The 12090-nt window shown below is 37.3% G+C and overlaps 1 protein-coding gene across 1 annotated transcript in view; it reads right to left on the reverse strand.

The window, feature by feature from the left end:
* The window catches only part of LOC149596160 (uncharacterized), a 144673-nt gene that overhangs the window by 61379 nt on the left and 71204 nt on the right, over nt 1–12090 (reverse strand). The window contains exons 10-12 of the mRNA XM_089861322.1: nt 10595–10792; nt 9420–9571; nt 7951–8095 (exon numbers count right to left, since the gene is read on the reverse strand). Of these exons, the coding sequence (XP_089717448.1) occupies nt 7951–8095; nt 9420–9571; nt 10595–10792 (495 nt within the window). The remainder of the gene's footprint in view (nt 1–7950; nt 8096–9419; nt 9572–10594; nt 10793–12090) is intronic.

Genomic DNA, 12090 nt, shown 5'->3' on the forward strand with positions numbered 1-12090 from the left:
TGATTTGCGACAAAAGGGAATTGGGAGAAATACATTTGGGTGAAGCAGGAATATATGATTTGGGTCAAATTCTTCTGATTGGGACAAATGAGATTGGGTGAAATGGGGGGGAGACCGTTTCGGTACAATTTAACGAGACATATTTTTAATGCAGTTTTTACAAATGGAATTAAAAAATGCATCTTTTACTTTTATTTTTTTTTTAACAAAAACACTCTTTTTTAATTCTTATATCTATCCATACACATTTATATATAGATAATGATATTGGAACGGTCAAATCACAAGTTTAATTGCAAGCCTCTATTGTAGCATAGACTTATCTAACCTAACCCTAACCTAACCCTAACCGAACCAAACCTGACCTAATCAACAAGAAAATAAAAATATTTTATTTTAAAACTGTGCCGAAATGGGTTATGGTAAAAAATGGTGAATTAAAATTTCAATGTTAAAATTGTGCGGAAATGGGCATCCTCTGGTCGTATAATACGTAGAAGAATCAGAGGGGCTAGTCATTCGCCAAAATTTTGTACTCCTGATTTCTGATTTTTTATGGAAATTCCTGAACGAATTCCTTGATCTCCGTGATTACGATTATTTTAATTGATTTCCATAATCTTTACACTGATTTCCCGTTATTGCCACCGATAGCGTGTGATTACTGTTTCAGTTCCGGTGGTTTTTTTGTGAATGCCGTGATTACCACTGGTTTCTTCGTGAATTACGATGAATGCAGTGATTATTTCTTTTCCAACTAATTACGATATTTTTTTTTATTTTCGAATTCCTCGATTGATTATGTGCGATTGTTTCATGAAATATGTGATTTCCGAGGTGATAACAAACGACTACTAGTAAATCAAGTGATTATTTCTGATTTTCTCAAGATTTTACGTGATTTCCAGTGATAATCGCTGATTACCTTTGATTACCCACCAGAATGATTGTGATTACTGATGAATATGAATCAAGTGTCAGACCCCTCGGAAATTATTTAATACGAAGTATAATAGCTTTAGGGCGGCTGCATTTCATTTACTGTGATTAACCGTAATGGTCTACTAGGGTCAATTTCTTGGACAATTAAGCAGACGTGCCGCGTAAATTTTGTCAAGAAAGAGGTAGGGCAGTAATTTGTGAATTTCAAATTATCTATGAAATCTCAAATTAATTTGAATATTAAAAAAAAACATTGGTTGGTATTTCCTGAATGTTATAGTATGCTAATAAGTCTTATAACTAACTAGTAGAAGAATCGATAAAAAGTACTTTTTGACCGTCTTTTTAAGGCATTAATGTATTTGAAAATATAATACTAGTTACCTGATGAATCTTCATAATCAAAGACGTAATCGCCGAGTTTTTTCAAAACGCGCCCGCACATTTCGTATAGTTTGGCTACTTTTTTAAAGTTTGTATTAGGCATTACATTGTAGAGCGCGTTGGACACATAAACCTAAAGCCCCAACAATGTTTTGTCGAAACATATTGGACAATCTACTTTACTTGAAAATATAGTTTCTTTCATATCCATAAACTCTGCTACGAATATTTCGTCAATCTTCCAAGTACAATTTTACAAGACTGACTAGACGAAGACAAAATGAGTCTCAGATCCGACTGTTTCATCAAGGTCCCCTTTGTTATTGAAGTTATCGAGCACCCACTCTCTAATAGTGTTAAAGGGGGTCGTTATCGTAGTTTCCAATGCGCGGAGAATTGAATGCAAATGGCTGTACCGCTCCGTTTCTAAGGCAACAGGAATAAACTGTTGTGACCCGACAAAAACACTCTTAGCTTTAAGCCTTCGCGAAATGTTTCAGTTGCTATTAAAGAATCAATATAACTCATAGAGTGTGTGTTTTTCATAGGCTACATTCGTTCTACTTATATTCAGGCCATGGATATTAAAACGAAGATATAATATCCTTAAAGAAAAATTTTTATTGCGCCATAACATAGACGGTCTATAACATAATATAGCAAACGGATCTACGACAATTGCGAGGGTTGGAACTTTGTGTCACACAATTAGGAGAATTTAAAATTGGGCGTCAAACAACTGGGAGGGTTGAAAATTGGGTGTGAGACAATTGGGAGGGATGAAAATTGGGTAAGAGACAATTAGGAGGGTTGAAAATTGGGTAAGAGACAATTGTGAGGGTTGAAAATTGGGTAAGAGACAATTGGTAGGGTTGAAAATTGGTTAAGAGACAATTGGGAGGGTTGAAAATTGGGTAAGAGACAATTGGGAGGGTTGAAAATTGGGTGTGAGACAATTGGGAGAGCTGAAAATTGGGTCTCAGACAACTGGGAGGGTTGAAAATTGGGTGTCAGACAAATGGGAGGGTTGAAAATTGGGTGTCAGACAATTGGGAGGGATGAAAATTGGGTAAGAGACAATTAGGAGGGATGAAAATTGGGTATCAGACAATTGGGAGGGATGAAAATTGGGTATCAGACAAATGGAAGGGATGAAAATTTGGTGTCAGACAATTGGGAGGGATGAAAATTGGGTGTTCGACAATTGGGAGGGTTGAAAATTGGGTGAGCGACAATCCTGCAGTCAATGAAAACAAGTGTCAATTGGGTTGGTGTAAAATACTAAAAAAAAATTAGCCTATTTTATTTTGCAGTCTAGTTTTTTCTCTATTTCTCATTTGTTTAGGCTGTTTACAGAACCTAAATTAGGTATTAAGTGCTCACAATTTATTAATTTAACTTGGTGTAATAGAGTAAATTCGAGTGTATGACATAATCCCCCATCAGAGAAAAAATGGACATAATCCCCTCACGTTGGCGACAAAATCCCCCCGAATGGATGTCGAAGACAAATTCCCCCTAGCCCAAGGTAAAATTCCCCCCCCCCCGCCCTAGGACAAATTCCCAACAAACTGCGATTGATAGGGAAAGAAATCTCTATTATAGTATTTAAAAATAAAGAACAATATTATGAAAAAAGAGTAATGTTATATCTGAAGAAAATATAAAATGCAATTTTTTGTAAAAGGCATACAATTTTGGGAAGTCAATTAAGATAAACAACAATATTTTGGAAAAGGCGTAACATTTTAAAATTATTTATAAAATATTACTAACCTAACTGTAACCTAACCTAACTTAACCCAGACTAGCCTAGCCCAACCAAACCTAATTCAACCTAACCTAACCCAACCTAAACTAACCGAACCAAACCTAACCTAAACTAACCCAACCCAATATAACCTAACCTAACCGAACGTAACCAAATCTAACCTAACCTAATCAAATCTAACCTAACCTAATCAAACCTAACCTAACCTGACCCAACCCAACCTAAACTAACCCAACCCAACCCGAATAAAGTGAAAATATTGTGAAACTGAATGTAAATATTGAATGTCAGGGACAAAATTAACAATTCCAAAGGAAAAATTGTTTCGTATTTGCAAATTTTCACCATATTTGCGCTAATAACTTTTACGTAAACCTATTTTTACCCTAGAAATGAATGAAAGTCAACGATAATTTTGATATTGTATTTTTTACGACCTTTTCATTTTTCATTATCTCGGGGATTATGACCAGAGGATTTTTTCAAGAGCGTGGGGGGATTTTGCACGCTTTCCTCGGATCAGGGAGGAGAGACTTGAGATGGAGTGTTGATCTAATGCTAAAAAACCGTCATACAAATGGTAAGGGGGAAAAAGTAAGGGAAGGAATTTCTATCTCCGTTCTACGATTTTAGCTAACGCGCAGGCGCGAGTGACGTCGTTTCTACCGCCAACAACACTTCTTATAGTTCACCATGACGGATATTCAAAAACCACCTTCCCCTTCCAGTTCAAAGCCGGTTTTTAAAATTTGACGCATGCGCGCGGACACCGCGACGAGTGGCAGAGCCATCACCGTAGAGAGACCAGTTTAGTCACGAAGCGAACGAACCCGCCTATTCACTTTATTACTCCCTCTCAAGTCTCTCCTCCCTGCTAGGATGACCGAGGAATTTTGTACGTTTTCAAAAATGGGGGATTATGACCGAGGGTCTTTTATCTTGGAGGTATTTAGTCCGTATTACAGTAAGTTCACGTGAAAAAAAATAATTAACATAAGTTACGAACAACACGATCATTTTAAATGTCCCTAAATTTTAATTTGTAATTTATAGGTCACTTAATTACTGCATTTAAAGAATTAGCCTATTTTATTTCGGAGACCAGTTTTTCCTTTGTTTCCCATTTGTTTATTCTGCTTACAGCACCTAAATTAGGTATCAAGTGCTCACAATTCAACTTGGTTTAACGTGAAAAATTAATTAACACTAGCTGTTACCCGCATCAAAATGATATAAAGAATGGTTAGATTTTACTGATGACTAATATTTTGTAGCACCCTAGGAGCATAGGCAAACGGCGTAACCCGTCAGCCAGTCGGGACATTCCATAAAGAAGGGTTTTTAAGTTTTTGGCCGCCATTTAAAAAGATGGCAACAAATTGAACCTGAAAGACCATTCAGCCCGTCGATAGGTTAAAGGAAACCAGTGTACTAAATACTTGTGAAATCGGTTGAATCGCGCGGTCTTTGTTCCATAGAGAAGATTTTTTACACTTCTGGGCGCCATTTTTTAAGATGGCGGCGTATTAGAAAAATCTTTCTTAGTACGCGCTTACTACTTATGAGTAACGTTCCTGCAAATTTTCAGCCTTCTAGGGCAAGCGGTTTGGGCTGGGCGTTGATTATCAGTCAGTCAGTCAGGACTTTGATTTATAAATTACGAACAACACGATAATTTTAAATTTCCCAAAATTTTAATTAGTAATTTATAAATTGAATCCAAAAATTACCAACTTTAAAAAATATGATACGTATTAAAACAATAAGATGTTGTTATTATAAATATCTCGGTTTAATTTTCTTCTGGTTTGTACTAAAGCTATACCTAACTATACAGCCGAGAAAAATGAGTGAGAGAGTCTAGTCCAACACAGAATGGGCCGCACATAGAAAAGGGGGCTAATTTAATCTGCACGGGAGGTCCCTTCCAATAAATCCATACTTTTATGTTTTGACCAATGAGAAAAAAGTAAACTTTATACGACTGAAATGGTATTTAACGGGAAAGGAAAGGGCTTGAAACTCTCCAGCTTGGCTAGAGAGGTGAAACGAAGTTGGCATGGTAAGCCGGGACTACCCAACAGGTATCGTACGGGAGCAAAAACCGTGCATGGAAGAAAATGTTGGAGTAAACAATAACGTAAAGCGGCGGCGCTAGAATTATTAGTCCGTTTCGGCGCCGTGGATGTCTCAAAAATATCGCGACGTTTTCCGCTGAATAAAATGGGATCACCGTTCGCCCGTCATTTATAAACAGAGGGATTTAATTTTGACATAGCTAACTCGATTACGTCCGCGAATGTATCAAAATATTTTTTCACAATAGCTCTTTCAATAAATTTCTCTTTCCCCCCGACACGAGAGAAGAGAGGAAACTGTGATAGAAAATTTCTGGTCTGCCGGTTCATAGCGCACCCGATCACGCGCTTCATGAGGCAAGCTGCTCACGCCACAGTCGGTTAAAAAAATAGTCCCGCCAAGCCAAAAAATCCAGTTTTTAAAGTGAGGGTGAAGTTGAAAATCAAGTGATTTTTTTTCAATTCTTCTACTAATTACAAGACCAGTCTGTATAATGAAACATTCAGGAAATACTTCCGAATAATTTTAAAATTCAAATTAGGTTCAGAAATAAAGATAGTTTTAAAGAAGGACCCCCGACCAATCACGTAAGGCGCTGCCTTTTAATTAACAAATTTCTCGTGGCACGTTCCGTGTCGAATGAAATTTATCACGATATTTGATAAAATTTGCGCGCGACGTGACAGTCGTGGCGCGAGACATGGAGCGTGCCACGAGAATTTTGGTAATAAAAAGGCAAGGCGTTACGCGATTGGTCGGAGGTCCTTCTTTAAAATTATCCTTAAAATCTGAACCTAATTTGAATTTTAAAATCATTCGGAAGCATTTCCTGAATGTTTGACTATGCAGACTGGTCTTATAATTAGTAGAAGAATCGATAAAAAATCACTTGATTTTCTACTTCACCCTCCCTTTAACGGGTTCTTCTTTGGTAAACCGATGAATACTTATATTTTATTTGAAAATGTGTAAATATTGCATTCGGGAAGTTTACATATTTCAAGGTTTTCGTCAATATCTCACTCCAGAATGAGTAGCAGACGACTCGGTCTTCAAAAGGACAAAGATAAATATGTTGTCTACTCTGCCGCGAAGCTGCTTCTCCTGTCCTCGCGTAAGATCCTTACTCCTACTTGTAACTTTGATAGGAAATTTATGGATGTAACTTTGATAGAAAATTTATGGAAGCATAAAGTAAAGAATTTTGGGGGGCGACTAGCAATTTTTGCTAGGTTTTACGGATTAGTTTGAGGAGGCTAGCCCCCCCCCCCCAAAAAAGGCCTAGCTACGCCACTGCTAAAATGCAGCCCCGGCAGAAAGGATGTTCTGAAGTTAAAAGGTAGTGAAATCACAGAGGGTTAAAAGCGTTCAATAGGTATAATTTTTAACGGCATTTTAAAAAAAAAAAAAATGCTTATTAAATCGCAGTTTTTACACGGTGATATTACAAGAAATAACCAGGGATAGATTTAATTTTAGAAGTAGGAATGGAAAACGGGCAGTATTTACGACTCATAGCCCAGTAAAGAAGCCCTTCCCTCCAACACACAAACGTGTTCGCAGAAAGTAATATTGGCTTCTACTGTTTTATCATCGTTAGTGTTAAGATGTACGCAGCGATCGGCTAGGGTTACAAGAAACGTCTAACCTCCTCCCAATGACAGCTAGGGCTTCCACCAAAGGTTCACTCAATTACGGCTTTTCTTATCATTTATTGTGAATATAATCTCCTTATATACCCTAAATTTCCCAAAATTGTTAAATGAATTAAAACGTCAACAATAGCTATGTTTAAATGATTTTAGGAATAACGTTTCCTAAAACGACTTGAATTAATTGAAATTACTGCCGATTAAAATAATTAACATCAATTATATGTATTTAATTATTTAAGAAAAACATCTTAATTGCGCCTCGACTCGGATAAGTTCATTTTGTTTTACCAACTGTTTTCTTCCGATTTGCGGACAATAGGGAGCTAATAGTTCTGAGTGAGTCTCTGACCCTGAAACGTCACACCCTTCTACCTCTTACTAAATTTTTATCCCCCTAACGGTTGGAAACAGTATTCTACGCGCAAGAATACCAACCAGAAGGGGGCCGCGTGACATCTGGCTATATCTTCCCCGTTGCCAGTTGTTGGCTCCCTATTTTACGCGTTTTATTTTTCCGGAAAATTAACATCCCTAGTTTTAAGTTATCACCTTTGTTAGAGGGAATGAGAAGCTTCGATTGAAAAACCTCTGATTTATATAACAAAAGATAATAAATTTCTGTGAATTCAAAAATATCAAGCTTTTAATTCTCCGATTTCTGCTTATTTGGCAATATGCATTTGAAAATGCTTCATATGAAATTATTTGATATCCACTTTTATGAAAGGCTAAAACGTTTCCCGTAGGCCGACGTCACAGATATATTTATCACGCGAGATGGTGCCACTCTCTCCGCTACCAGACCCAGAGTTTAGAGTGGTGAGAAGCTCGAGACACGTATAGGATTCCCGCGCTTTTTTTTTCCTTACGTCATAGTGATGTCATCAAACGTGCAAACAAGCTCGACAAGACAGATTCATTGATATATCGAAACCGAGTTTTTGTAATTTTTCAATGTATTTTAAAAATGGAAACTTTATTCAATTATATTAAAAACTTGATATTTTGAAAGTAGAGACTTGAAAGTGTTACATAATACCACTTTCGTGGTAAAATATGAAATGAAATTCTAAATTCGCATTCCCTTTTTCGGAAAAAAAGGAAAAAGATTTTACTTACTACTTCTCTTCTTGCTGCGGCAATAGCAATAAACAACGAAGAGAATGAATAAGAAGACCAGGACGCCATTGATGACTATGGCAGCAATCCAAGCCAATGGCAATGATCCGCCACCTTCTTTCTTCTTCTTGGTTTCGTCTAATGACTGAAATTACCAAAATAAAAATTAACCATCATAAGAATTCTAAAATGTTCACGGGAGCAATTCTCTAACTTTTTAAACGAGTTATCGCAAGTGATAACTATCGTCTAAAGGGTTGGTGCCAACCTCGTGACGTCTATGACAGCGCGATATATAAATAGGTGATTCGTCTTAGGTGTCATCAAACCTTGAACGAAAAGCGACGGATATCACGCGAATTCCCTCGTGCTAATAAAAAACAAGATGGTCAAGTTAAAATTTTACCGTTTTTAATTTTTACTTGGCAAAAGGTAGAGATAGATGTAATTTTAGAAGCAGGAATGGAGAACAGAGTAATATGGGTGCGGGCCAAAGTCCACGACCCCCCTTTCCAGAGTGTGAAAGATGAAGCGAGTCATAGGAGCAGAGTCAGAAAGGAATAACGTATTTTTTACCGTCCCCCTCAACAACGTCATCAGAACGTAGGTTAAGTGAGCCAATAAGATATTTTAATAGTTTTCTTTACGTGTTGGAGGGTAGAGCTCGGCATTTTCTATCCATTATCCACAAATCGGTGGATAACCGATTATTTTTAAACAAATTTGTGGATTATAATACGATTTAACACATACGTTTTGTGGATAATTTTTGAGCATGGATAAAGATAAAATAACGTGGATAACGGATAGATAATTCCGAGCTCTATTGGAGGGAGGGGCTCCTTACTGGGCTTTGAGTCGGAATGAAGTAAATACTAACAGTTCCACATTCCTACTTCTAAAATTAAATCCATCGCTACAAAAGGGATAAACTGGTCGATAGGTTATCACTTGCTTTATAACTAAAGATGGTAAAATTTTTATTTGACCACCTTGTTATTTTATTAGCACAAGAGGAATCGCGAGACGTACACCGCTTTTCGTTCAAGGTTTGATGGCATCCTTGACTTATCATCTATTTAGATATCGCGCTCTCATAGACGGCACGAGATTGACATCAACCCTTCAGACGATAGTTATCGCTTGCGATAATTTTTTAAAGGGCGGTTGAAGTGGAAAATCAAGTGATTTTTTATCGATTCTTATACTAATTTAAAGACCATTCTGCATAGTGAAACATCCAGGAAACATTTGTAAACAGGAAGGCAGATCGATGGTTCTTATTTCAAATTATTCCTAAAATCTGAACCTAATTGTAATTTTAAAATCATTCGGATATATTTGGCTGGATGATAAAAACTATCCCCAAAATTGGAATTTAGCACTAATTTCAGATCTGTGCTTATTTTATAGTTAGCTTATAACTTCTCCCTAGTAAACTAGATATCGCTTCTTGGTGAATTCTTTACCTTGTCATCGGCGGCTGCTCTTTTCACACGCCAAAGTGTTCCGGGAATATATGGTAGTGAAAGGTCCTTCTCGGCGTCTGCCGACAGTGCCATCACGGTTTCGTTCAGTGTCTTCAAACTTCCCATAATTTCGGCCCTGGCTAAAATACTGCCTAAATTAAAAAGAAAATAGTTATAGGCAGTACCATTTGGCTATCCTTAAAGGGAGGGTGAAGTGGAAAATCAAGTGAATTATTATCGATTTTTATTATTCTAATTATAAGACCATGCTACACAGTGAAACATTCAGTAAATAGAGTCTCCAAATGATTTTAAAATTAAAATTAGGTTCAAATTTTAAGGATAATTTGAAATAAGCCCCTCTGACCAATCGCGTAACGCCCTGCCTTTTTAATGAACAAAATTCTCGTGGCACGCCGCACGCAGACTCCGTGTCGAATGAAATTTATCATGAGATTTAATAAAATTTGCGCGCGATGTGACAATCGTAGCGCGAGATATAGAGCGTGCAACTGGAATTTTGTTAAGAGGAAAGCGGGGCGTCAAGTGGGTTATATCAAATAATCCTTAAAATTTAACCCTAATTTGAATTTTAAAATCATTCAGAGGTAGATACTGTACATTTAGTGAAGGCCGATAACGCGTATTAACCAATGTCGATACCGATACAAAGGGGTCGGTTATCCCGTACAGTACTCGCAAAATCGCGAAATCTTTCACACAAAATCACGAAATCTTTGAAGAAATCACGGAATTATAAAATCAAAGAAGAAATTCCGAAATCTTTGTCGAAATCACGAAATCAATGAAGAAATTGCGAAATCTTTGTTTAATTCGCGAAATAAAAGAAATCACGAAATCTTTGTTTAATTCGCGAAATAAAAGAAATCACGAAATCTTTGTGAAATCAAGAAGAAATTACAGAATATTTGGCGAAATCGTGAAATCAACGAAGAAATCACGAAATCTTTCTCAAAATCACGTAAACTTTGGCGAAATCACGAAAATGCGTAACCTTTTTTGGAATGTCGGACCCATCGTACCGATACCTATGTTTTACCGGAATCGATACCGATTATTAAAGCTCGGTGAGATAACTGATTATTTAACGAAACGAAACCGATATAAGGGCAATTCTTTAACTTTTTAAGCGAGTTTACGCAAGTTTATGATACCTGGGGTAGCAGTTACGTTGACCCATACGACTTTATCATATCTCTTGGCAAAGAAGTTGATAAAATATACGTAGAACTTGAAGATGTTGAACTGAACATCTTTGAAGTCAGCGTCAATTGAGAATAACACATTGGTTCTTGATGTGTACGTCACAATTGGTTCGTAATTTTTGGAAGCGGGACGTACGTCAAATGGACCTAGAAATAAAATCCTTATTAAAATATAGATAAATTATAGATTAACTTCGACTACCAAAAGGTACTGATCGTTTTTATAGATCAACTAGCCGTTAACAGCGGCGTGTAATAAGAACTTCCATCAAAATTATATGGGTAGATTTTTCTGATGACTAATATTTTTGTAGCACCCTAGGAGCGAGGGCACTCGGCGTTGCCCGTCAGCCCGTCTGGACATTATTTATTACTTTTCACGCGGACATTAATCGATAAAGAAGCGTTTTTTAGTTTTTGGCCGCCATTTGATAATGGCAACAAATCGAACCCGAAAGACTATTCAGCCCGTCTATAGAGAAAATATTTTACATTTCTGGCCGCCATTTTTTAAGATGGCGTCGGATTGCAAAAATCTTTCTTAGTACGCGCCTACTACTTATGAGTAACGTTCCTGCAAATTTTCAGCCTTCTAGGGCAAGCGGTTGGGGCTGGTAGTTGATTATCAGTCCGTCACTCAGTCAGTATCTATATCTATATAGATATAGAAGATATTCACAACAATAAGTTTTCTATTTGATAATATCAGAAGTCCATCCTTATAGGGGCCTAGAAAGTAACCTAAAGAAGGGTTTGGGACTCCCCTCTCTTGTGTGGCAATACTGAAGAAGGGCGACACATTCGCCACCTCGCGATAACCTTTCTCAGACCTCCGGTTTTAGTGCGACTCGAACGCCAAAACTGGCCCAATTTGGAGAGAAACAGCTATTGGCTGAAAATGAACGCTGGATCTCTTAATTTACTGGAAAACACCTCCTTCCACTGTAAAACTGAGCCCTTTCTAGCATATCATCAGGGGGAGGGATGGGGGCTGAATATTTGGGAACACTCGGTTTTTATGATTCTTTATAAACCATATGAAAAAAGAACACAATTCAACGACCTTGGCCGTTCCTTTTTTATTTTTTTTTATAAAGGAAACGTGCTATAGAGAGGAATCTGCCCCGTTTTCCGGTCCCTTTAGAGATGCAGAGTTCATGGGCTGAAGAAGTCACGCCTCGCTCACGTGAAGAAAGATTTCCAACAGATGAGCTCTGGTTAGGAAAGGGGGAAAATCTAAACCCCCATCCATGGAGTTAACAGAAGGTCTTACCCCAGCAGAGACGTACGCTATTGTAAATGTTTACTTCCGAGGCTAATTTAATGGACTTCTGCTGTTATGGATAGTAGCTGCTGCTAAGGGGCGTTTGGAACATGCAACATTTACCTTTAAGGGGGAATATTCCATCCCTTAAATTTAATTAATCCATTATTTAAAGCTGGTT

The sequence above is a fragment of the Phalangium opilio genome, unplaced genomic scaffold (genome assembly GCF_054372755.1).
Source record: "Phalangium opilio isolate 3A_F unplaced genomic scaffold, DU_Popi_V2 ptg000390l_1, whole genome shotgun sequence".
In the NCBI taxonomy this organism is placed as follows: Eukaryota; Metazoa; Arthropoda; class Arachnida; order Opiliones; family Phalangiidae; genus Phalangium; species Phalangium opilio.